Source organism: Herpailurus yagouaroundi, unplaced genomic scaffold, assembly GCF_014898765.1.
Source record: "Herpailurus yagouaroundi ecotype Mexico unplaced genomic scaffold, PumYag 77, whole genome shotgun sequence".
NCBI lineage: Eukaryota > Metazoa > Chordata > Mammalia > Carnivora > Felidae > Herpailurus > Herpailurus yagouaroundi.
In genome coordinates this window covers 76,123,694-76,151,146 of record NW_024412388.1, presented here as the reverse complement: position 1 = coordinate 76,151,146, position 27,453 = coordinate 76,123,694, and the positions used below count along the sequence as shown (strand labels likewise).

At 38.1% G+C, this 27,453-nt stretch overlaps 1 protein-coding gene across 2 annotated transcripts in view; it reads left to right on the top strand.

The window, feature by feature from the left end:
* Window positions 1-21,322: 21,322 nt before the first annotated feature.
* Window positions 21,323-27,453, top strand: part of LOC121027437 (guanylate-binding protein 5-like) — a 14,015-nt gene continuing 7,884 nt past the window's right edge. The window contains exons 1-3 of one of the 2 annotated variants that reach the window (XM_040470896.1): window positions 21,323-21,419; window positions 24,451-24,650; window positions 25,406-25,533. In XM_040470896.1, coding sequence (XP_040326830.1) covers window positions 24,461-24,650; window positions 25,406-25,533 — 318 coding nt within the window. In that variant the 5' untranslated portion in view covers window positions 21,323-21,419; window positions 24,451-24,460. Of the gene's footprint in view, window positions 21,476-24,450; window positions 24,651-25,405; window positions 25,534-27,453 lie in introns of both variants that reach the window. The other variant, XM_040470894.1, reaches the window with a different exon arrangement.

The window sequence follows — 27,453 nt, the reverse complement described above, 5'->3', positions numbered from 1 at the left end:
TTTATTCATAATTTTGAAAGAGCTTGAGTGAGAGAAGGGCAGAGAAAGGGAAAGAGAGAATCCCAAGCACGCTCCGCACTGTCAGCGTGGAGCCTGATGTGGGGCTTGAGCCCATGAACCATGAGATCGTGACCTGAGTTGAAATCAAGAGTCAGATGCTTAACCGACTGAGTCACCCAGGTGCCCCAAAAGTTACCAATTTTAAATGATCATGATGAGCTTGATATGTGATAGGCCTTTTATATGTATTATCTCAAGCTTCACAATCCTTTGGAATTGGGTAGATGATGGACGAGGTGACAGAGAAAAGAAAGACAAGGGGCAGTTGATTTACACAAGTGTTATGCGGGCAGTTCCTTCTAGTGATTCTGTTTTTCTTCCACTTTCCTAATTTGACAGAGCTGTGAGGTAGATTACATGCCCTTCTTGCTCCTTATTATGACTTCCAGATCATTTATCCTTTTTTTTTTAGCCCCCTAGCCCTCCCATAAAAAAAAACCACACACAAAATGACAAAGAACAACAAAACGCATAAAGTATCTTTGAAGCACATGTCATCAGACTCTATTACTCGTTACTCCCTGTTATTCCAGGGGTCCTAGATCTCACAGTCCTTTAATTTACTGAAGATTTTAGCACCTGATTCTTCCCCACTTTACCACTACTCTTGTTAATCTTGGGGCCTTCAGCATCCAGCAGACAGCCATCTAATACCACGACCTCTCGGTCTGTTGACTTTCTCATATCCAAAGTCTTGTCAACCACCTCAGCCTGGACATTTTTCCAACGGGAACTAAACCTCCCCCATAATCTCAATTGCAAGCATCCCACACAATCAGTCCTCAAGACCTCCTCCCATGCTGCCACAGCAAGTGGCCAATTCTCCGCCCTCCTCTTATTTTATGTTTCAGCAACATTTGACAAAGTTAATCAACCCTCCCTTCCTTCTTAAAGTATTTTATTTTTCTGGCTGCTTCTCTGTCATACCCTCCTTGTTTTTCTTTATCTCACCAGTAATTTTTTTTTCAGCTTCCAATTCCATATCTTCTGACTTATTAATCTATAAATATTATACTTCTCAGTTTGAGAAATTTTTCTTAAGGACCATGGCTGGAGTAATCATATATAAATACAGTCCAAATTTATATTTTCAGTCCTATGTTTACTCCTGAACTTTAAGCTTTTAAATTTAACTACCTATTTAACATGTTCACCCCTGTTTTCAACAAATATTTCTAATTTAATATATACAAACTAAAAGTCTTTATTTCCCCCATGATCCAATACCTGATCGTCCCATAGAGCCCTGTATCAGTAAGTAATAACTCCTTTAATTCACCCTTGATTCCAATTTTTCTCTCCAGACTTAAATTGAAACCAACAAGTCCTATCAGCTCTAAATTTGAAATATATCTAGAGTCAGGTACAAGTTCACATCACCATCCACCTGGAATTTTAGACTTCTAACCCAACGATCATGCTCACTCTTGTACCCCTGTATTCCAGGCCTAGCAATATTCACTTTGAAAAAGTTAACTAGAAAATCATATACACAAAGAGTTGCAATAAAACCATACACTTACAGGTGATTGTCAAAAAGTAAATATGTACTTGCACTATCACTTAAGTTGAGGAGTACATTTTTACAAATACTTTCTGAAGCTCAATCATAGCACCTTGCAATTTCAACTGCTTCCCTTCTCCCACAAGAAAACTAGGGTAGACAATTTCTGATGTAGCCCCAATGATCCTAGTATCATTCCACTTCCTACTGCCCACACCCTTGTCACCCTTGTTCTATACTCTCCCCTCCAAGAGTGAAAGAAATCTAGTGAACTGCTTCTAAGAATACAGCAAAAGTTATGAGACTGTACTTCCATAACTAGGTTATAAACGACTGATTTCTCTCTTTCTCTCTCTCTCTCTCACTCTCATTCTCTCTCTCTCTCTCTCTCTCTCTCTCTCTCTCTCTCTCTCTCCCTCTCCAAGTCTTAAGATGACTGTGGTCCCAATTAGAGACTCTAAAGCAGAGGATCTAGCTAAACTACACCTGAATTCTTGACATTCTGAGTCTCTGAGATAATAAATGTTGTTTCAAGCCACTGAGTTTTGAGGAAATTTATTATGCAGCAATAGATAACTAATTCAGACAACTTTCATCAGACTCCTAATGCCAGAGACTGCTATGGTCTATTTTTTAACTTTATATAAATTAAATTACATAGGATGTTTTATGTTTGACTTCCTTTGCTAAACATTATGTTTTTAGATTCACTCAAGCTGTTGGGTTCAGTAAAATCATTTCACTTTATAAGCCTATGAAAAATTTTCAATGTGATTGTCCCAATTTTTTACTTTCACTATCAATGTATAAGAATTTCCAATGTTCCCTATAGTCACCATTACTTAGATAGATCCAACTTTTAAATCATAATCATCTTGATGAGTATGGAATTTTAATTACAGGTTTAATTTGTTTTTCTTGGATAACTAGGGAGGTCAAGGACCTTTTCATATCTATTGAATAATTATTTGGATGTCCTCTCTTTGTCATGCATATTCAAGACTAGTTTATTTTTCTAACAGACTTTCTTGTTGTTGATGTAAAGATTGTTTTCTATATTCTGAATTTGAGCTGTGTTAGTTCTTAATTTTTATGTAAACTCACCAATTCTTTGTCTATATTTAGTGTTCTGTGTCCTGTTCCCCAATCTGGAGGACATGAAAATATTATCTTTGATATTTTCTATACACTTTGTTTTTTTCTTTCCTAGTTGGCTCTACAATCCACATGGAATTTTTTTTTTTAATGCCAGAATGTATTGACAGTGCACTTGGTTGTTCACTTGGCTTAAAAAGAGAAATGACTGTCAATAAAAAGTTGGCTCTATTTAACTGAAATAATTTTTTTCTTTTTTTACACTTATACAAATATTCTATAATAGACTGTTGGAAAGTTTTCCCAAAGGCAATTTAAGCTTTTTGCTAATTAGGTATATGAAAGCTGGATTTTTTTCTGTTGCCATTTATCTGAACTAATACCTATTAGCCTCATAAAAAGTGGCTAAGGATCAACCATATATTCCTCTATTTGTATAAATAAATGTTTAAATAATGTAAAGAAAGCCAGAAAGATGGGCACAAAAATATTATGGACCTGCTATCCTATTCTGGATGGAGAGATTAGATATGAATCATTTATCTTCTACATAGTTTCTGTATTTTTAACCATGAGCATGTGTTTATTTTATAATTAACCATTTTATAATTCAAAATCAATAAGCATATTCCCAATTTTGAAAAAATAATCCATCTCATTTTAAAACACACTGAGATACTAAATAATTTAGATATTGCAACTCAATTATTTATTTAATTGGAAAGTTACTTACTAAAGAATGACTATATATACAAAATTGTGTTTGTTGTATCAAAGCCCAGTTATTTAAAAGTAGGACACACTGTAAGAACCAGTAGAGTAGAACACAGAAAAGAGTTGGCATGAGTCGAGGAGAAAGGATGGCTTAGCTTGATGAATAAGTCAAGGGATTACGACCATTGAAATCGGTATTCTAGGCAAGCAAATAGCCAGTTCATATAAGCAGACCATCTGTGCAGAGTAACAAAGAATCAAGGCAGTCCTATAATATTTGGAAAGTATTTTACAGCAATCAGAGCTTCAAGTTCAGAACAAAATTCATGGTCAGGGTTCTAGTCCCTCAGAGGTGGACAGCTGTAAAACAGGTCAGGGTGCCATACAAAGCAGTGGTGAGATTTTGTGCAGTTGTCAGCATATGGGCTCAGAAGTGGAGGGCAAAGAAATCCAATCCTGGACTACTCTACTCAGTGGGATACAGGAGTTGAGGCATGAGATAGGAGTCAACTTTTGGATCTGGCAGCACTAAAATATGTTGGTCTTCAGAGACTGAAGTATTTTCTACATCAAGTTAGAGTGTACTTTGAAAATTAATAGAGTGCCTGAGAATGAGGGCTGGGGAGGACAACTAATAGAGCTAATGGAAGTCCAGGTTGTGGAGAGCAACACTGAATCAGCAGAGCAGGGCTTCCCAGGGAGACCACTTTACCCAGTAGTCTCTTTCAAAGACAAGGAAACTTAGACACTAAGTAGACCTTTCCCATTAAAAACTCAACTTTAGCATTTGTAATATAGTAAAAACCTTGGATTGCGAGTAACTTGTTCTGTGAGTGTTCTGCAAGATGAGAACACATTTCTAATAAATTTTAATAAACGAGCGATGTCTTCCAATACGAGTAGTACATGATGTCGAACATCACATGATCACAACTGAGCCAATGGTTTTTGAAATTCACTTTGATATACAAGTTCTTTGGATTACAAGCATGTTTCCAAAACAAATTATGCTTGCAAACCAAGGTTTTACTGTATTTCACAAATAACACCATCAAGAGCTGCTTAGATCTTGTCCTATTTTTACTTCTGTCAGTGGTGACCACACATTTTTGAATTTGCCTTACCAAAAAGTTAATGATCATAAACTTTCTGAATTCTTCGCTATTAGAAAAAGTCTTATTTTACACATACACATAAGTGATATTTTTTCTGGATATAGAATTCTAGGTCAAAATAAGGCATTTTCTATGGTATCATGGATGGAAAGTTTGATTCTCTTTACATTGTAGGCAAACAGTATTTCATTAAAAACTTTCATTTTCTTTATCCTTGGAATTCAGAAATCATTCCAGGATTGATCTGATGATTTGTCTCTTCAGATGAAGCAATTTTTCTTAGAGTATTTTTTGATAATCATTTATATTGCTTTTGCTTCTGTTCTTCCATCTGGAACTCCCAAAATGTAGATAATGCACTTCCCAGATCACTCTCTGTGTCTGTTTTCATGTTGTCTCTTTGTCCTTTTGTTCTGCTTTCGAAGATTCCTTGATTTGATTCTATTATTAATCAGTTTCAAGCAGTATCCATTCTTCTTCTTCAGTACTTCTTTTGATTTTGTATGTCAAAGTATGCATCTTTTTATTTTGAGACTATTTTTGTGTCACAGAATAGTCCTTTCTCCATGACAGCCTTCTCATTTAATTAGAGCAAAGTCACATCCATTCTCACTGAGGACGCAAATTAGAATTTCCTAGATTGCTGTTCTGCTCTCCATATTCTCCTTTTTTCAATTTTGTATATTTACCCTGATTGTTTAGCTTAGTCAAGCTCTTTTGAATTACTGAATTACAGCTGTCTAAATATATATTTGTATATGTGGTTGATCTATTCTCTCATCATGTCATTGAAAATCCAGATCAGTGTTCCTTAATGAAGGAAGCACTACTGAATTAGCTGAGCCTAGGTGCCCACCATTATACCAATAAACTGTGGCCAGTGGAAAAACGATCTATGAGAGGCTATAATTCAATCAGCTACCCATCCCAAATTTGTATCACATTTTACAAATATTGCAGATAACACTTGTTCATTCGTCTATTTATTCGTTCATTTAATTAGTATTTGTTAAGTACCCATTGTATGTTATGTAGCATTTGAAGTGCTAGGGATACAGCTGTCAACAAAACAGGTACAAACAACCCATCACATGGAACGTTCTAATAAATGAAGATACGAAAAAAATAAACATATGAAATAGTAAAATATATCAGCTGGTGGTAACTGTTATGGGAAAAACAGAGGGGAGAGATAGAATTTTAGGTCAGAGAAGGAGGGAGGTTTGCAAATTCAATTACAGAGATGCCATGTAGATATCTAAAGGAAGAACTCTGCTATGTAAAAGGAGCAGCCATGTGCAGTGTATTGAACTAAAGAATCTTTGGTGTGTTCTAGGAACAGTAAGAAAGCAGCAGTGTGCAGATGAGTTGAGGAACAGAGCAGAAGCCAGATTTATTGAGCCAATATAAAGCCTCTGGTTTACAGGTCTTTTAAACATGTAGCGAAATCACTGAAAACTTTTGGGCAATGGAATTACAGTATCTGAGTTACATCGTAAAAAGGACAACACTGGATGCTGAAAGGGGGCAAGAAAGAAAGAATGGAAGGCAGAGAGACCTACTGAGTTTCCTGCAATAATCTCGACTGGAGATGCTAGAGGCCTATACCAGGGAGACAAGTGGAAAAGTGTTGAAAAGTGGTCAGATTATGGATCTATTTTAAAGGTAGAGCTGTCATTTCCCATATACATGTCATTAGATAAATAAGCACCTAGATGTCCAATACAGATATCAAATTTTAGAAGTGAAAAAAATGGAGGTAGAATGAAGAGAGGAAGTAAGAAAACACACTTAGCCCAGTTTGGTAAAGTTTATCTAATATTGGTATACTCCAATATCTAAGATAATAAATTCACATTTTCTTAGCTTTAGTTTCTCTAAAAGCAGAGCCTAGAAATAACGGCTTGCTCATTGGTGCTCTAATTGGGAATACAATCCCAGAGAGTAGAAATGAGAAATGGAATGAAATAGAGAAAGGAGGAAAGTCAATAAAAGAATGGGGTGATCAAGTTGGGCACTTCTGGTACAGAGCTGCTTAATTTCACTGGGAGATTTGGGGAGTGTTACAAAATGTATTTCATTTTTTTTTTAATATTCATTTATTTTTGAGAGACAGAGAGTACACACGATGAAGGGAAGGGGCAGAAGTACTAAGAAGTACACATGAGCAGGGAAGGGGCAGACAGACAGGGAGACACAGAATCCGAAGCAGGCTCCAGGCTCTGAGCCGTCAGCACAGAGCCGGACACAGGGCTCGAACTCCCGAACTGCGAGATCATGACCTGAGCCGAAGGTGGACGCTTAACCGACTGAGCCAGCCAGGTGCCCCACAAAATGTATTCCAAAACTACTCCCCCAAGAAGTTGAAAAAGGAAAGCATGGACGCTTCAGCACCCAACCCTTATTGATTAAGGAGGTCGGACAGGTGTTACCATTGAGTTCTGCAAGAATGAGCGCTAGGCATGTTCTAAGGTTGATCCAGACTGCAGCATCAAAAAAGCCTCAGGGGAGGAAACAAATGGTATAGGTACAAGCCTGAGGCAAAGGGTTCACCAGCATAAAGCCTATCCCAGCCCATGTGGAATAGGTTGCAATACCAGGACCTGGACTATGAGGTAGAGCCATGAGAAATCTGACGTGGTGCAAAAGGGCTGCCTGTACAGTACAGTGCGCATGACCACCTGATCCACTTGCTCTCTCCATTAGGATCAGTCAATCATACAGTCCCTTTCAGGGTGTCCTCAGATGGAAACTGCAGGGATTTCATAAAGGAGGCTTAGTGGGAAAAGTTAACTCCTGCTTCAAACAGCAGGCTTTGAGACCATAATCAATATTCTTGACCTCCCTCTTGTTCCATCCATTCTAGATTTCCTTAACCTTCAGCCAGCCCTTTGGATATTTTAAGTTGCTTGTGGGTGTGGGGTGAGCGTTATCTCTCCCTAGGGAATCTGAATGCTTAGTTATCTTGATTTTTGTTGAGTGGTGGCTGCTGCCATTGCCAGTACAAAAATCAATCACAAACAAAAACAAAAACAAATAAAAAATAAAACAAAAAAACCCACAAGCTATGCTCTATGTTCCAGATATACTCCTCTGTGCATCCACTATGTAACTCCAGTCCTCATTGTAATCAGGGTAAATTACTCTGGTCCTATATTTTTGCTTAAAAAGTTACCCTAGAATTTAGTGGTTGAAAGCAACATTTTATTACAGCCAATGATTTCACAATCATCTATGTCAAAAATTTGGGCCAGAGTTGGCTGAGTGACACTTCAGCTCCAAGGAGTTCCAACTGAAGATACTCTGGTATTCAGTTAACAGATGGTTTAGAGGGTTCAGGATGGCCTCATTTACATGCTTGGGTCCATCTGGGAATGTCAATTGAAGTGTCTACATTAGTTTTCATCTCTAGCTGTACATCTTACATGGCATACTAGGGGTCCCAAAGAACATTGTAAGCCTGTTATTTTTTTCTTTTCATGATTTTCCAAGCAACTAACAAGACTCCACAATTCTGAAATTCTTATAATTTCCATGGACCCATACTGTTTAAAATCTCAGAGCATAATCTAATGCTCATTTTCAACCTGCACTTTATCTTAATTTACTTACATGTTAGAGGTTATCATACCACTTATCACCACTGATGGAGCCCTTATAACTCTTTGCTGAGTAAATGATCCAGTCTGAATACCACCATTAGGGTTGCTTGCTAGGGTCTCCATTATCACCTGTCTTAGTCTGGATACTCCTCAACTCAGAACCTGAGACAAAGGCCTGAGTGAAAACAGTTGTTTTTAGAAAAATGATCCCAGGAAAGGATATAGGGATTAGGATAGAGGATCAGGGGAGTAAAACAGAAAAGGAGGGAAAGTCAATGAAAGAAGTCATTGGGTTGGTCACCAGTGTGAATAATCGCTAATTGATCTCGCCAGAACTTTCTGAGATACTTTATGAAAAGCATCTCAGAATGGAATATACAGGAAAAACAATAGGAAAGCATTCCCTCATTGGCTTCCATTCCTATAAATGTTAACTTCACTTACACTTTGTAGTTGTACATGAAAGAACATCAAGTAAATTCTCATTAGAGCCCAACACTGCAAAAGCATAGAAGAAATGAAGCACCAGCCCAGGGGAGAAACCACTCAATGATACCTATAGAAACCTGCAGAAATGGTAACAATGGCAGAGGCTAGAGTAAGATATAAGGCCAATATAATTTAGAATTCCTGTGCAAGAAATTTTCAATACAACTGAGAACCTCAATTCAAGGTATGACATTATATGGCAATTCTAATTCAGTGTTCAGGTTTTTCTATTTATAAAAACCAAATTGAAAATTAATTGCAGGTGCACATAGGGATAGCCCCCAAAGACATTGATGTAGAGAAATCTTCCCTATGGATAGAGCTTCAAACAACAGGGTATAAGTTTTGTATAAAGGTCTGAAGTAACAATATACATAGAATTTTGAGCAGTGGCAATGGTTTATCTAGTTGGCCACAGTTTAGAAGAAGCATGACTGGATAATCAGAGATAAGGAAGTCTGAATTAACCTAGAGAGTGGTCATATAAAGTATGTGGATCTTTATGTCAACGTTCACTAAAGAGGATACATTTCATAAAGACATTAAGCAATCAGGTGGTTAGAATGACCTATTCAGTAGATTTGAGCCACTCTTTCTCCTCAGCCACCCATTTCTTCAAGTAGACTTGGCTGCAGGGATGCAGGATTCATATGAACCCATTAGCCTGAACTCCATCTCACCAAGGCTAATCTCACTGCATGTCAAATGTTTGACCTGAAGGCAAAAGAGATCAATACTGAACCTTTAATGTGTTACCATCCATTGAGCATACCAACCGGCCACTAAATGACAAGGTTATCACATGTCCCTTTATACCCTGAAGGAGGGAGTGTTTTTGCTTACTGGAATTAGGTGTGAGTATGGGTTTGCCTCCCCTGCTTAGAGTGCTTTGGCTACCACCTGCCAAGGACTCATAGAGTCTGATTTATTGTCAAAGATTCCTATTAAACATGACCTTAGACAAGTTTCTGACTTTACCATAAAGAAGTAAAACAAAGTGAATATAACCACAAATCCACTAGTCCTTTCTTATACATCATTGAGAAGCTGTCTGCCTAATAGAATGGCCACTTAAAAGATGTACCTATGACAATTTCTTGGAGTACCTGGGTGACTCAGTGCATTGACATCTGACTCTTCATTTCAGCTTAGGTCATGATCCCAGGGTCATGGGATCAAGCCCCACATCAGGTTCCATGCTAAGTGTGGAGCCTGCTTAAGATTCTCTCTCTGTCCCTCTGCCCCTCTCTTCCTCCTCCTCTCTCTCCCTCTCTCTTTCTCAAATAAATATTTTTTAAAAAAAGAGATAGCTATGACACATTGAGATGCTGGGCACCATCATTTCAAATGCAATAAAGAAAAAAAAATAAGATGCAATATGTAATTGGCAAACTAATGGCCATTGTATAGTGTTGTGTCCTTAACAACTAGCTAGAACAAGGTCTAGAACCAAAGAGCAGAGGTAGGAGTGCTCCCAATGACTCACTCGGCAACTTGTGCACTACTGTCCCACTAGTTGAGTCTCTGCTGGCCTAGAGGACCTGGATCCCAGGGTGAGGGGTTAGCAGCAGTTCTACCAGGGATCACAGTAAGGCTCCACTAACCTAAAACTATGGCTGCCACCCGATCATTTGTGAACTTCATGCTAGTAGATCACCCAGCAGGCAATGAAGCAGATTGCTCTGCTGTATGCTTAAATGATCATGATTTTCATGCTGAGACAGTACGTAATAGAAGCAGAATACAGCAGATCTGGAACTCAAAGGATTCACTGGGATACTCTTGGTGTTTCCATTGCCTGTTAAAATGCTTTGGCAGCAACCACAGCCTAATTTGAGCACTGTAATAGGTTTTATATTTCCTTAGGAATAAAAATGTATGCTCCGCCTCCAGGAAAGCAACCTAGATCAGCATAATTGCTGGCCAAATATGAAAAAAATCTAGAATTAATAGAATAGGGGGAGATATTAAGTATTAATTATGACCATGAAATCAGTTGCAACAGTGAGGACTGTATCTTAGACTTTCCGTGTGTGTGTGTGTGTGTGTGTGTGTGTGTGTGTGTGTGTGTGTGTTGAAGAAGACTGACCACAAAACTGAAGAAGCAATGATGGAAAAGAGTCAACTTTATATGAGATACAATATGGGGTTATTATGGGGCAGGCCAGAAGTGTTAGGGGGTTATATTCACAGGAGAGGTCCCCATCCAATAATGGAAGGAAGTACCTCAGGTTTCTCACCCATCTTAGAGGGTATTTGGAAGCAGGTTTTACACTGTTTCCTAGAGTTATCTCAGGAGATTTGAGCCCCTGGTCCCAAAAAAGGGACTCACAAAATAGGTTTCCATTTATTAGTTTCCTTCCCTTCCACTTTTCAATTTCTCACTCTCCTACCATGCTTCTTAGGATCACCTTCCAAATAAACTCTTGCTCTAAAATACTTGCTTCGGGAACTGCTTCTAAGGAAGTACAGCCTAAGAGCCCCTTTATTCTTTATAAAATAGAGATAAAATTAGCTATATAATAGAATTGTTGTCAGGATAAATTGAGATATTTAAAGTGTCTAGATCTTGTAATCCAATTAATAAAAATAAATGATTATGGTGATGAGGATTATGATGATGATTCCTTCAGCAAATACAGAAATAGTACAATGAAGTGGTTCAGGGTACTTGAATTTGAATCTTAAGATCTATTTATTTCCAGTTGTATGATTTTGGACATGTTACTAAATCTCTTGTTGCCACAATTATTGTATAATTGGGAGCAAATATTTGTTACAATAATAAAAATAGGGTAATCTATATAAAACAGTGAGCACTCTGTATGGATCATAGCACATATTTAATAAATAATGTCCTTACTATCATTTATTATATCTTATGTGCCAAGAGTTTTGTCCTTTCCTGTGGGATGAAGTTCTCAGCTACTGAACCCACTGTAAAAGCAATAAACTTAGTCTTATGTATATCTAATATTTTGGGAAATTAAACTTCAGAAAGTATGTGTAGTTTCTCCCTGCTCTGCCTCCAAACTTCAGATTAATATCATTATACTGCAAGCTGGGTAAAATACCATATACTTGGAAAACTTGGGAGCCATTTAAAGATCATGACATAGGAATCTCTGGAACTCACCTACTCCCACAGATACATCTAATCTTCAGGTATATATAGGAAAATTCCCTCTGAAAGAAACCCAAAAACTAGCTGGGTGACTCCTACACTGTAGGCAATTGAGAAAATACCCACATGGAAACAGGTAAGTGAAGCTAAAACACAATCTTGCCCAAAATCCCACCCCTTGCAACAACACACAATTGGGAGGGAACTCACATCTTCCAGCTTCTCCTGGAGAAGTGAAGGATTTGGACCCCACATCCAGTGCCCAACTTTCAAGACTTCCATCTGAGAGATGGACCTCTAAAACATCTACCTTTAAAGGCTAGCAGTGCTTTGCATCCATGAGACCCATGAGGCTCTAACAAACTCAGAGACAGTTCTTAAATGGTTCAGGTGAACTCACCATGGCTAACCTCCCAAGGCCCACTGCATAGGCAGCAAACTGAAAGGCACCAGTCTTTCCATGAAAGAACCATTTGCTTCTACTAAAGCTTTGGCCTGAGGGGCAGGATTCTAACTTAAAACACATCGAGGGGCCAATTTCAATATTCTCCAGAGATTGCAGAAGCCAGTGGGTGCCATCTTCACCTTCTCCCTCTGCCTTGCTCTAAGTCGCAGGTGTCTCCTAGAAAGGAGACTGTGTATATGTCTCATGCCCCAGTTTCACAGCTACTGCTTATAGAATACTCGTTGATCACCTGGCTCTGGTGGGCAGAAGAGCTTACATGCATAGGTCCCACAGAACTGTAATAGAGAAAGAGTTCTTAACTGGACACCCCACCACCACCATGGTGCAACACAGAGGCAGTAGACACAAATGCCCAGTCTTTCAATGAAAGAGGCCTATTTGCTTATATTAAAAGCTGTGTCCTGAGGGGCAGGATTCTAATTTAACACGCATCATGAGGCCCACTGCAATCCTCTCTAGAGACCAGAAGGCAAGCAGGCACCTCTTTGCCCTCTCCCTCTGCCCTGTCCTAAGTCACCAGTGTTCTGAGGAAAGAGCTTGTGCACCTGTCTGGCACCCTGGCTTTTGTGGCTGCCACCCAGACAGAGGACACATGCCTTAATAGCCTGGCTCTAGTGGTCAGTGGGGCTTGTGTTCATGGGATCAACAGGATGGTAATAAACAAAGAAACAGTTCTTAACTGGCTATCCCCTCAGGACTCAGCGCAGAAGGAACATACAGAAACACCCATCTTCCAGCATTTCCTTAACAGAGGTATACCCGTATACTTTAAAAGTTTCTGCTTGAGAGGCTGGCTTCCAATTAGCCTGCATCTAGGTGTTGACAGAGATCCTCCCCTTTGGGACAATGACAGGTATTGGCACACCCTCAACACCTGAGAGCCACTAAGAAAAAAGAAGGCTGCTTAGATAATCACAAAGGTTTGAACTAGGTACAGGTTAAACAATAAGGTTTATCTCCCACATGAGACAACTTTTTCAAGACTGGGAGAGGTGACTGTTTTATCTAATGCATAAAAACCAACACAGAGAGTCAAGGAAAATGAAGAAAATGACTATTTCCAAGTGAAAGAAATGATAAAACCTTGGAAAAATAAATTAATGAAACAGAGATAAACAATTTACCTGATAAAGAGTTCAAAATAATAGTTATAGGGGTGCCTGGGTGGCTCAGTAGGTTGAGCGTCCGGCTTTGGCTCAGGTCATGATCTCACGGTTCGTGAGTTCGAGCTCCACGTCGGACTCTGTGCTGACCGCTCAGAGCCTGGAGCCTGCTTCGGATTCTGTGTCTCCCTCTCTCTCTGACCCTCCCCTGTTCATGCTCTGTCTGTCTCTGTCTCAAAAATAAAAATAATAATAATAATAATAATAGTTATAAAAATGTTCACTGAGGTCAGGAGAACAATGCATGAAAAAAATGAGAATTTCAAAAAAGAGAAAATATAAGAAGATACCAAGAGGAAATTACAGAACTGAAAAAAAATGCAATAATTGGACTGAAAAATTCAATTAGAGGGGTTCAACATCAAAGTAGGTGAAGCAGAATAAAGCATCAGCATCAGACTTCTGGGTAAGATGGTGGAATACGAGGACCCTAAAGTCATGTGGTCCCATGGATATAGATAAATAACACTCTCATAAGAGCAAACAACCCAGAAAAGAGCCCAAAGACTGGCCAAACAAACTCAACAACTAAATATGGAGAAGAGGCCCCATCGAAGAGGTTAAGAAGATTGAAGACTTGATGGGAACCTAAACCCCATGGGTCTGACCACTAGAGGGAGGGGGTTGCAAGTGCAGAGAGGGGTGAGAAACAGACAATCACAATGGGGAGGCTGCAAGGGGAAGAAGAATCCCCATAGCATTCTGTTTGGAAATTGGAGAGGCTAAAATTTCATTACAACCATTGGGATGTAAAACCTGGAACTTTAAAAATCAGCAGGCTGGGCTCTGAGAGAGCCCAGTGGGTGATGGGCAGATGAGCCCCTGCCCTTAAAGAGACAGCACAGCAAACGGCCCACTAAGACACAACTTGAAAGCAGCATTTTGAAAGGCACTTATTTATGCAAGGGAGAGTGAGTTACTAATCCCACTTTGCTGAGGGACTTCTCCAGGAAGAAAGGAGCTAGCAGGCATCATTTCCCTCTCCTGCCCTCAACATTAAACACACAGCCACCCACGGGAACAAGTGGGACATGCATTCACTACCTGAGTTGTTTATACCACACCCTGCCTCAGTCCTGGTGTTGTGGATCCCTCCCCACTGCCCAGAAGACCCACACAAACTTTGCCAACACCGCATCTCCCAACATTCCTAGAAGGACACGAGCACCTTGTTAAAACTGTATGTCCCATCCTCGCATGTTTTGTGGAGCAACCTCAGCAGGCCCTGGTTTCTGAAGTGGCTATGCATCCCCTGTGGAGGAGGATGAGCACTCTGCCCCCTCAACCCACCCACCCATGCTTTGTGGAGCAGGCCTGACAGCCCCAGTGTCCACACAGTTGCATGTTTCCTGTGGAAGAGAACCAGTACCCCCAAGTTATAAGTGCGTGACCTACCCACTACTTTCAAGAGCAAGAGGCAGAGTTGACTTTCCTAACACAGACAAACAGACACAGAGTGTTAGGCAAAATAAAGAGATGTAAGAATGTCACAAATGAAAGAACAGGAAAAAAAATCACAGCAAGAGACCTAAGCGAAACAGACATAAGTAACATGCCCAATAAAGAATTTAAAGTAAGGATCATAAAGATACTCACTAAAATTGAGAAAAGAGTGAAGTACATCAGTAAGACCCTTAAGAAATAGAAAACATAAAAAAGAATCAATAAGAGAAGAAGAACACAATAAATTAAATTTAAAATACACTTGAAGGAATAAATAGGTTGCAAGAAGTAGAGAAATGAATTAATGAACTAGAATACAGAGTAATGAAAAGTAATCAATCTGAACAAATGAAAGAAAAAAATTATGCAAAATAAGAATAGACTTAGGGAACTCAGTGATTCCATCAAGCATAATCATATTTGCATTATAGGGATCCCAGAAAGAGAAGAGAAAGAAAAGGGGGCAGAAAATTAAAAGAAGTAATAGCTGAGAACTTCTCTAATCTGGGGAAAGAAACAGATATCCATATCCAGAAGGCATAGAGATTTCCCCAAGTAAATAAACCAAAGGAGGCCCACACCAAGATACATAGTAATCAAACTGGAAAAATTAGTTTAAAACATTTTTTAAGCAGCAAAAGAAAGAAGACAGTTACATAAAAGAGGAAACCTCAAAAAGTTATCAGCTGATTTTTCAGCAGAAAATATACAGGCCGGGGTGGGGGTGTGTGTGTGTGTGTGTGATGATATAGGGAAAGTGCTGAAAAGAAAAAATCTACAGCCAAGAATACTCTATCCAGAAAGGATATAATTTAGAATAGAAGGTGAGATAAAGTGTTTCTCAGACAAACAAAAACTAAAGAAGTTCCTGACCACTAAACCAACTTTACAAGAAATGTTAAAGGGAACTCTTTGAGTAGAATGTAAAGACCAAAAGTGCGAGTATGAAAAGTAGGAAACACAAAAGCCATAAACATAAGTATTTCTATAAAAAAAGAGTCAAGGGATTTGCAAAATAAAAGGATGTAAAATATGATAACATACACCTAAAATGTAGGAAGGGGGGAGAGTAGTAAAGAAGTTCAAACTTAAGTGACCATCAACTGCTCTGTGCAAAAGATGTTATATACAAACCTAATGGTAACCACAAGTCAAAAACCAGTAATAGATACGCAAAGAATAAAGAGAAAGGAATTCAAGTGTATCACTAAAGAAAATCAGCAAACCATGAAAAAGAGCAAGAGAAGCAAGAACCAGAGTAAAATTACAAAAACAACCACAAAACAAATAACAAAATGGCAATAAATACATATCTATCAATAATTACTGAATGTAAATGGACTAAACACTCCAATCAAAAGACATAAGGTGATAGAATGTATTAAAAAAAAAAAAAAACAAGACTCAACTATATATTGCCTACAAAAGACTCATTTCAGACCAAAAGACACCTGTAGATGGAAAGTGAGAGGATGGAGAAATATTTATCATGCAAATGGATGTCAAAAGAAAGTTAAAGTAACAATACTTATATCAGTCAAAATACACTTTAAAACAAAGACTGTAACAAGAGACAAAGAAGGACACTATACAATAATAAGGGGACAATCCAACAAGAGGATATAATAATTCTAAATATTTATGGACCAAACTTGGAAGTAGTCAAATACATAAGAGTTAAAAACAAACATAACGGAAATAATTGATAGTGATAAAATAATAGTAGGAGACTTTAACACCTCACTCACATCACTGGACAGATCATTTAACAAAAAAATCAACAAGGAAATGGTATCTTTGAATGACACACTGGACAAGATAGATTTAATTGACATATTCAGAACATTCCATCCTAAAACAGCAGAAGACATATTCTTTTCAAGTGCACATGGGACATTCTTCAGACTAGATCACATATTAGGCCACAAAACAAGTCTCAACAAGTTCAAAAACATTGAAGTCATACCATGCATCTTTGCTGACTACAATGCTATGAAATTAGAAAGTAACATAGGAAAAATCTGGAAAGACCACAAATTCATAGAGGTTAAATAACATGCTACTGCACCATGAATGGGTCAAACAAGAAACCACAGAAATCAAAAAGTATATAGAAACAAATGAAAATGAAAACACGACCGACAGTCCAAAACCTTTCTGATGTGGCAAAAACAGTTCTAAGAAGAAAGGTTATAGCAGTACAGGCCTACATCAAGAAGCAAGGAAAATCTCAAATGAACAACCTACCCTTACATGAAAAGGGGATAGAAAAAGAAAAACAAAACCCAAAATTATCAGAAGGAAGAAAATAATAAAGATCAGAACAGAAATAAATGATGTAGAAACTAAAAAAACCCAAAAGATCAATGAAACCAGGAGCTGATTTTTTGAAAAGATCAAAAAAACCCACAAAACTGATAAAGCTCTAGCTAGACTAAAAAAAAAACAAGAGGACTCAAATAAACAAAATCACAAATTAAAGAGAAAGAACAACCAACATCACAGTGAATCGAACAATTGTAAGTAGATATTATAAAAAACTGTTTGCCAACAAATTAGACAACCTAGAATGGATAAATTTCTAGAAACATATAAACCATCAAAACTGACACAGGAGGAAATCAAATTTGAACAGACTAATTACCAGCTAGAAAATTGAATCAGTAATCAAAAAACTCCCAAGAAACAAAAGTCCATGACCAGACGGCTTCATGGGTGAATTCTACCAACATTTAAAGACGAGTTATTACCTATCCTTTACAAAGTATTCCAAAAAATAAAAAAAAGAATAAAAACTCCCAAATTCATTCTATGAGGCCAGTATCACCCTTATAACAAAACCAGATAAAGACAGTACAAAAAAAGAGGACAGGCCAGTATCTTTTAAGAATGTAGATGTAAAAATACTCAACAAAATACTAGCAAATGAAATCCAGCAATACATTAAAAAAACAACATTCACCACAATCAAGTGAGATTTATTCCTGGGACACAAGGATGTTTCAACATTTGGAAATCAATCAAAGTGATACGTCACATCAATAAGAGAAAGGATAAGAACTGTATAATTTCAATAGATACAGAAAAAAGCATTTGACAAAGTACAACACCATTCATGATAAAAAGCCCTCAACAAAGCAATTTTGAAGGAACATAGTTCAACAGAATAAAGGCCATATATGAGAAACCCACAGTGAACATCATACTCAATGGATAAAACAGAGCTTGTCCCCTAAGGTCAGGAAAAAGACATGGGTGTCCAAGCCCACCACCGTTATCAACATAGTACTGGAAGTTCTAGCCACAACAATCAGACAACAAAAAGAAATAAAAGGCATCCAAATTGGTGAGGAAGAAGTAAAGCTTTCACTTTTTACAGATGACATGATACTACTGAAAACCCTAAAGACTCCACCAAAAAACTGCTAGAACTGATAAATGAATTCAGTAAGACTGTAGGATACGAAATCAACATACAGAAATCCACTGCATTTCTATGCACTAATAATGAAGGAGTAGAAAGTGAAATTAAGAAAACAACCCCATTTACAACTGCACTAAAAATAATAAAATATATAGGAATATACTTAACCAAAGAGATGAAAAACCTGTACTCTGGCAACTATAAAACATTGATGAAATAAATTGAAGATGTCACAAATGGAATGACATTCCATGCTCATGGATGGAAGAATAAATATTGTTAAAATGTCTGTACTACTCAAAGCAACCTACACATGTAATGCAATCCCTATCAAAAACTAAAAGCCTTCTTCCCAAAACTAGAACAACAATTCTAAAATTTGTGTAGAACCACAAAAGACCCCAAATAGCCAAAGCAACCTCGAAAAAGAAAAACAGAACTGGAGATTTCACAACTCCAGACTTCAAGTTATATTACTAAACTATAGTGATCAAAACACTATGGTATTGGCACAAAAATAGATACATACATCAATGGAACAGAACAGAAAATCCAGAAATACACTTCAATTATATGGGCAATTAATCTTAGACAAAGGAAGAATGAATAAAGAATGGGTAAAAGACAGTCTCTTCAGTAAATGGTGCTGGGAAAACTGGACAGCTACATGCAAAAGAATGAAACTGGACTATTTTCTTAAACCATACACAAAAATAAACTCAAAATGGATTAAAGACCTAAATGTGAGACCTGAAACCAAAAAATCCTAGAAGAGAGCACAGGCAGTAATTTCTCTGACACTGGCAGTAGCAACGTCTGTAGTGAGGTTTTTCTAGATAGGTCCCCTGAAACCAGGGAAACAAAAGCAAAAGATACTATTAGGATAACATCAAAGTAAAAAGATTGTGTGCAGCAAAAGAAACAATCAACAAAACTAAAAGACAACCTATGGAATGGGAGAAGATATTTGCAAATGACATACCCTATCAAGGGTTAGTATCTAAAATATATAAAGAACTTATAAACTCAACACCCAAAAAATAAATAATCCAATTAAAAATTGGGCAGAGGGGCACCTGGGTCACTCAGTTGGTTAAACATCTGACTTTAGCTCAGGTCATGATCTCACAGTTCGTGAGTTTGAGCCCCATGTCAGGATCTGTGCTGACAGACCGCAGAGCCTGGAGCCTGCTTTGGATTCTGTGTCTCCCCCCTCTATTTGCCCCTCCACTGCTTATGCTCTGTTTCTCTCTCTCAAAAATAAATACATATTTAAAAAAATGGGCAGAAAACATGAACATTTTTTCCAAAGAAGACATACAGATAGCCTATAAACACATAAAAAGATGCACAATATCCCTCATCATCAGGGAAATGCAAATCAAACCCACAATGAGATATCATATCACATCTGTCAGAATGGCTAAAATCAAAAACAAGAAACAAATACTGGCAAGGATATGGAGAAAAAGGAACCCCTGTGCACTGTTGGTAGGAATTCAAACAGGTGGAACCACTGTGGAAAACAGTATGGAGGTTCCTCAAAAAGTTAAAAATAGCTATGCCTGAGTGGCTCAGTCCAACTCTTGATTTCAGCTCAGGTCATGATCCTAGGGTCATGGGAACAAGCCCTGCAATAGGCTCTGTGCTGAGCATGGAACCTGCTAAAGATTCTCTCTTTCTCTTTCTCTCTCTCTCTCCCTCCCTCCCTCCGTCCCTCTGCCCCTCTCCCCACCTCTCACTCTCTCTCTCTCAGAAAGAAAAAAAGAGAAAGTTAAAAACAGAACTACCCTATGATCCAGGAATTGCACTACTGGGTATTTTCCCAAAAAATACAAAAACACAGATTCAAAGATACACATGCACCCCTATGTTTATTGCAGCATTATTTACAGCAGCCAAACCATGCAAGCAGCCCAAGTATCCATAGATAAATGAATGCATAAAGGGGATGTGTATATATATACAATGGAATATTATTCAGCCATACCAAAGAATGAAATCTTTCCATCTGCAACAACATAGATGGATCTAGAAAGTATATTGTTAAGCGAAATAAGTCAGAGAAAGACATATGATTTCACTCATATGTGGAATTTAAGAAACAAAACAAACAAGCAAAGGAAAAAAGAAAAAAGACAAACCAAGAAACTCTTGACTACAGAGAACAAACTGACGGTTACCTCAGCAGAGGTGGGTGGCAAGTGGGTGAAATAGGTGAAAGGATTAAGGAAGGTACTTTTCATGATGAGCACTGTGTGGTGTATGCAATTGTTGTATCACTATACTGTGCACCTGTAACTGATATAACACTGGCCATTAACAATACTGGAATTAAAATAAAACTAATACAAAACGCAAGAAAGAATCACCAAACTCAAAGATAGGGCACTGGAATTCATCCAGTCAGAGAATAGGATTTAGAGGGAAGGAGGAGGTAGCAGATTGTATTTATCTAGGCTGAAATTTCCTCACAGAGATTATGATGTTTTTGCTTGTTTGTTTCTTGCTTGTCTTTCAACACTGCAGTATGCAGTAGATATTCAAAGTGTTTGGTTTGAATATTTGCCTGACTTATGAAAGATGCAGTTATAAAAAAAAAAAAACTGTTGACCCAGTAATGACTGATCATTTTCTAAGTTGTTAAAAATTTTTCAGCATTTATCTCTTAACTCAGGAGGTTAATTTTCTTTTGTCATTGAAATTATACAATTTATTCTCTGTGTTGCATAGCATGGCTGCTTCCTTGAAAACAAACAAAAATAGTATATTCACAAAATTCATACATACTTTGGGGTTATATTCACTGTAACTGTGGACTTATGGTTTCTCACAGCCCTAAGGACAAGACTTGGAGTATTAAAAAAAATTGCAAATGACCGCAATCTCAAAGTTGCAGTCTCAAAGGTTGCAAAACAGTCTCTTCCACTAATACATGCAGTTTCTGAGAATTCAGGCCAAATACACCCAGCTTGTTCAGTGAGAAATATTCAGGAAGTTACCGTTGAAACGACTTACTGAGCTTGCTTTGTGGTCTTAGTTTCTGTAGTGAGGTTTTGAAGACTTACCACTTTTGGTTTTTATTTCATATTCTAATCACCTGACCTCTGAAGGTCTGGGGGAGTGGGTGGTGGTAAGAAATCCCCAGGACTGGGTAAGAAGTATATCAGAAACCAACACAGCTAAACTGAGGAACAAGGGACTCCTAGCACATTTTCATGTAAGCAGCTTTCTTACCTGCTCTAAAGTATCTCTGCTACTAATTTTACAGTTAAGGTAAGATTGGGGCAAGGGTGGAGAAGATTTGCTAATGGTCAGAATGTTTTGAAAACTTTCTATCCAGGATATGCAGCCGAAACCTGATGTGCACCATTGGATGTCATTAAAGACTAAATTGTGGTGTTGTAAGACAGGTGGCAGAGTTCCTCAAGCCCCAGCTGTGTCTGCTTATTGATGAATTAGACAGGGGCATGTGTGGGGACTAAACCGACAATCTGAAATGTCTTAACACTGTTTTCCTCCCTTTGCCACCTTAGGATCTATGGAGATCATAACTGCCACTTATGTTACCTTTGTCTTTTGATAAAACCTGATTAAGTTACCTCAAGCTGCAGCCTGAATGTTTGAAGAATTGTGACTGTATTATTTTTGTGAGAAAGAGAAATGAATGAGACGCAATGCAAACAGCTTGCTTACATTGTTAAAAATGGAAAAAGAAAAAAATTGAAACTCGGAGTGACCAATGAAGAGGTTTAATGAAAACAGCTGCACATTTTTAGTCATAGTCTTGTACTTTGAAGGTGGATTTCTTCCTTCAGAAATGGTACTGGATTAATTGACTTTGACTTCTTGGCTCACACTCATTCCTTAAAGCTTTTTGTGCTAGGTTCTATTTCTACTACTCTATTGCCTCTACTATTATGGGATCACTTCATTCCAGTTGCCCAACTTGACCCGTCCATAGTGTCTGGCAATTTTGATCGCTCCTTAGAACTCACACCTTTGAATTTCTTATCATGGCACATGCTTCAGGCATCTCCTTCTTATTTGATTTCCGCTTGTCTCCTTGCTAAGAGCTTTTCCTCCTCCTCCAAACTCAAACCAAAAACAACACAAAAGCAAAAAGCCACAATTACAAACAAAACCAACTAGACTTGTTTGGCTGAAAACAGATGGTTTCTTCTAGATACCTCATCACTTAGTACTTCTGAAATTTTTCTCCTATATTTCCTCACATTTTCCTTCTTTATACTTTTTCCCCATCTCCTGCAGCTCTCTTTTTTAAGCTAGCAGTTATACTGGTACATACAACTATTTTATTTACTTCCATTTTTTCACAAACAGGCTAAGAGTGTTGAGTAGAAATGCCAGCATCATACAGATAGCCAGTTGTAGGGCTGGTACTGAAAATCAAGCCTGCCTTACTTCAAAGCCAAAATGTATATTTGTGTGTGTTTGTGTGTGTATCCATTCTTGCACTGTTTTTATTTACAAAAGTTTATGAGGCTCTAACAGAATTAAGAAGGATGCATCTCAGCCAAAGCATAAGAGACTCTTAAAAACTGAGAACAAACTGAGGGTTGATGGGGGGTGGGAGGGTGGGTGATGGGTATTGAGGAGGGCACCTTTTGGGATGAGCACTGGGTGTTGTATGGAAACCAATTTGACAATAAATTTCATATTTTGAAAAAAAAAAAGAAGGATGCATCTCAGAGCACACATCACAGTTCGGGTTAGGGATGGCAAAACAATAGTTTTGTGTATGTCGGTGTGAACACATTGAATTTGCAAAGATATTTTGGAGACTGGGCTCTCCTAAAGTATTAAGATGCCACCCAGATATCATTTGGGAGCAATGTGTAAAATACTTCTATTAATAGAAATACACAGTACTAAATTATTCCTCAGGGGTTCTCAATATTCAGACAAATCTACTCCCTCTCCCATGAGCAACATCATCCCAAAGCACAACAGCTTGTAAGCCTCCAACATCTGCAAACAGACTGATTGTGTACCTTCTGTTTTCCTAGATAATTGTTGTAGATCATCACTGCCAGTTCCCCATATCTTTGTAGTCTAAAAATGATTATGATCCCTGCTTTATACAAATCAGGCAACCAGAAATCTACAAATGTAAGGTACTAATACTGTATTGGATATATGTCAGAATGGAAAGAGACTTGGCATATGAGTCTGTAAAATCATGGAATCCCTCTCTGGGTTCAGGTTGGCCTGGGTATTTCCTGGCTCCCGAGTCCATGATGCTATGTCATTTGCAAAGGATCACCTATGATCTGCTCCTAACCAGTTTGTTTTTATTTGTCACCTGAATAGTTTCCAGTGCATTAGCTATAAGGAAGAGGGAAGAAGGGGGTTTTATAATTTTTAAAAAGCAGTTTTACCACTGGCTAATAAGGGAATCCATAATTTTTCATTGTATGATTTTAGTGAAAGAAAAAGCCAAGCAGATGTTGGGTTTTTAGCTTCTGTAGTAAATAATCATGTCTACAATGGAAGAAAATTGCCCTTTATAAGGCAAAGCAGAAAAGCAAACATTTGCTTGAGTATCAGATAGCCTAAAAATGCTTTAGCAGGAACTCTTCAGGTTAGAGGAATTGATGCCTAGAAGTTAGAAAATAAATGGTCAAGTATTCTTTAAGAAGTATTTTCACTTACTCCCTCATTCATAAGACAATTATGCACTGAAGTTTTGGTTGAAGGCACTACTATAGCTATACGAAAAAATTCCTTATAAGTACAGCTACAAGTAAACAATTATGATTTGTTAGTGCTACATGATGACATGGCAAGATTTAACATAATGTGGTTTGACTAGACATAGCCCTAAATGAGAGTGAAGCAAGCTGATAAAGGCCAAGCAAGCGTAATATAGCAAAGAGTGGTCCTAAAGATTCAATCTAAGGATTCACAGAGGTAAAAACTAAGAAACATAAGTAAGCCAGAAACCAAAGGGAAGGAGTCAGATTTAAACTAGTCAGTAGGTAAAACTCAGGAAATGGATTTCCTTATGCCCATTAAACATTTAAGAACCAATGGGGCAGCCTATAATATAGTCCTCCTCAGGGCCTACAGCTTTTTTACTCTGACCCTCTTGGCTGTGCTTTTTTCAAAACTTTCTTCAGAAATTGAGGCCATTTGGGGAAGCAGTACGTCACCAAGTTCAGAAAGTAAAATGACCTTCTCTTCGGTAAGACTGGATATTTCAGTCCATCTCATCTCTTCCCTTGCAGACCAGGGAACATGGCCTCAGAGATCCGCATGCCGGCCCCAGTGTGCCTCATTGAGAACACTGAAGGGCAACTGGTGGTTAATCAGGAAGCTTTGGAGATCCTGTCAGCCACCAAGAATCCTCTCGTGGTGGTGGCTATTGTGGGCCTCTACCGCACAGGCAAATCCTACCTGATGAACAAGCTGGCTGGGAAGAACAAGGGTGAGTGGCACCAAAAAGCTCTGCGGAGTCCCTTCTGTCCACCTACACTGCCTGCATTGAACGTGGTGAGGCAAGGACAGGAAGTTAGAGAACGCGGAGGAATATTGAAAACTGATGTTTGGGTCATAGCTGGCTAATTATGTTCAGAGAAAAAAAGGCAGAGGTCTTTTCCTGACATATCACCTCTTTTTTTCCCCTTAGTATTGCCTTGGGAAAAGCATACTTTCCAATCTTAAGGAGTAAGATGTCAATAAAATAATTTTTTATTGTTTTTTAAATTTTAGTTTTTGGGAGAGGGAGAGAGAGAGCACAAACAGGGGAGAGGGGCAAAGGAAGGGGGGAGGGAGAGAGGGAGAGGGAGAGAATCTTAAGCAGGCTCCACACTCAGCACAGAGCCCAATGTGGGGCTCAATCCCACAACACTGAGATCATGACCTGAGCGGAAATCAAGAGTTGAACATTCAACCAACTGAGACATCCAGGTGCCCCAATAAAATAATTTCTATATATGCAATTATAAACTATTAAAATTTTAGCAGCATGACATTCTTGTAAAAAGGAAAAACATCAAATTTCCAACCTATGATATTTGATATTTTAATTTTTCCATTCCTCTATTCTAATTCAGATCAATATTGGTTATAGTTTTTGATGTGTCCTCATCTTGAATTTCTTAAACCCAAGTTCAGTTGTCAAGAAGGTCTCCAATTTGCAGATCCCCTCCTCTATTACAACCTCTTCCCTACCCCTTGCAGGCTTCTCTATTGGATCTACAGTGCAGTCTCACACCAAAGGAATCTGGATGTGGTGTATGCCTCATCCCAAGAAGCCAGACCACACCCTAGTTCTTCTGGACACAGAGGGTCTAGGAGATGTAGAGAAGGTAAGGAACAGAAATCCCTTTTGATTCCTCCCCACCTCTGAACATTCTTTACACAGGGAGGTTTTATGTTTTGTTTTGTTTTTCTAAATTTGTACTTCTACTTGACAGAGTATACCTTTTTTTCCTTTTCTATTTTTAATAGTCAAGACTTGGAAATCTGAGATGAGAAAAATATATTTATAAGCCAGAATCATGACTGGGACAAGACACTAAAATATGGAGTTAGGAAGTTAACTGAAATACAGAAAAGATGATACAAATAAAACCACTGTCCTAAGTCTGATCCTGCAGAGAAGAGTGATTAGGAGTGAGCTCTGGGTCAGAGGATCTTGGATTCAAATCAGGGTTCCGGCACTTGTAGCTCTCTGACTTTGACAAGCAAAACTCCCCCAAATCTTTTATTTCCTCTTTGGTCTTATCCAACTTAACATTTGAACAGTAGACACATGGACTTTTTTCCACTTCTGTGTTGGTATTTAACAACCAGCCCACTGAGTGCGGGTGGGGGAAGCCTTGACTGGTAGCACCTGCCAGTTTTCTAAATACTCCCATCATGGCTGATTCCAACAAACTGCGGGTTCAGAATAGGTGTTACAGTTAGCCCCTGTGACCTGGTAAGAGCTGGCTCTAGCACATAACTGAATCTTTCCCTTGAACTTCCCTAGTCTTTTATGTTTTCATTTTGCTTTTGATTTATCACAAAATCAAAACAGTCACCTCATTCTGTGCTTTAGTTTTTCTCATCTATAACAATTGGAGATAGTAGTTATAAAGCTATCTTATGGCACTGTTTTGAGTATTGGATAAGATCAGTAATATGAATTAGTGTGTGTCTTTAAAATTCTTTTTTAAAAAATATTTATTCATTGTGAGAGAGATAGCACACACAGGGGAGGAGCAGAGACAGACGAAGACAGAGAATCCCAAGCGGGGCCACACTGTCAACATGAAGCCTGATGTGGAGCTCAAACTCATGAACTGTGAGATCATGATCTGAGCCAAAATCAAGAGTTGGAACACTCAACTGACTGAGTCACCCAGGCATTCCTGAATTACTGTGCATTGTACTGTAATAACTAGTCAATAAGATAAATAACAAATAACTAGTCAATAAAATAGATACATGCATGTGTGTACAGGCCAAATTTGTTTTACACAATTGAAAATCTTTATTTTTTTAATGCCAGTATAATTAATGTATACTGTTATATTAGTTTCAGGTGTATCATATAGAGATTCAACAATTCTATACATTACTCAGTGCTCATCACTATAAGTGTACTCTTAGTCCTCTTCAGCTATTTCATCCATCTACCCACCCACCCACCTCCCCTCTGGTAACCTTCTGTTTGTTCTCTATAGTTAAGAGTCTGGTTTTTATTTTTGTCTCTTTTTTCTTTGTTTTATTTCTTAAATTCCACATGAGTGAAATCATATGTCTTTATGAAATTATTTAAGAAATTACTTGTCTTTCTCTGACTGACTTCACTTAGCATTATATCCTCTAGATCCACGTTGTTGCAAATGGCAAGAATTCATTCTTTTTTTACAGATGAGTAATGTTCCGTTGTATATAAATTCCACATATTCTTTATCCATTCATCTATCAACACTTGAGGAGCTTCCATATTTTGGCTACTGTAAATAATGTCACACTAAATATGGGGTGCATATATCTTTTCAAATTAGTTTCTTTTGTATTATTTGGGTAAATACCCAATAATAGAATCACTAGATCATATGGTAATTCTATTTTTAACTCTTTTTTTTAATGTTTATTTGTTTTTGAGATAGAGACAGAGAGACGCAGCATGAGCAGGGGAAGGGCAGAGAGAGGGAGACACAGAATTTGAAGCTGGCTCCAGGCTCTGAGCTGTCAGCACAGAGCCCGACGTGAGGCTCAGACTCACAAACCATGAG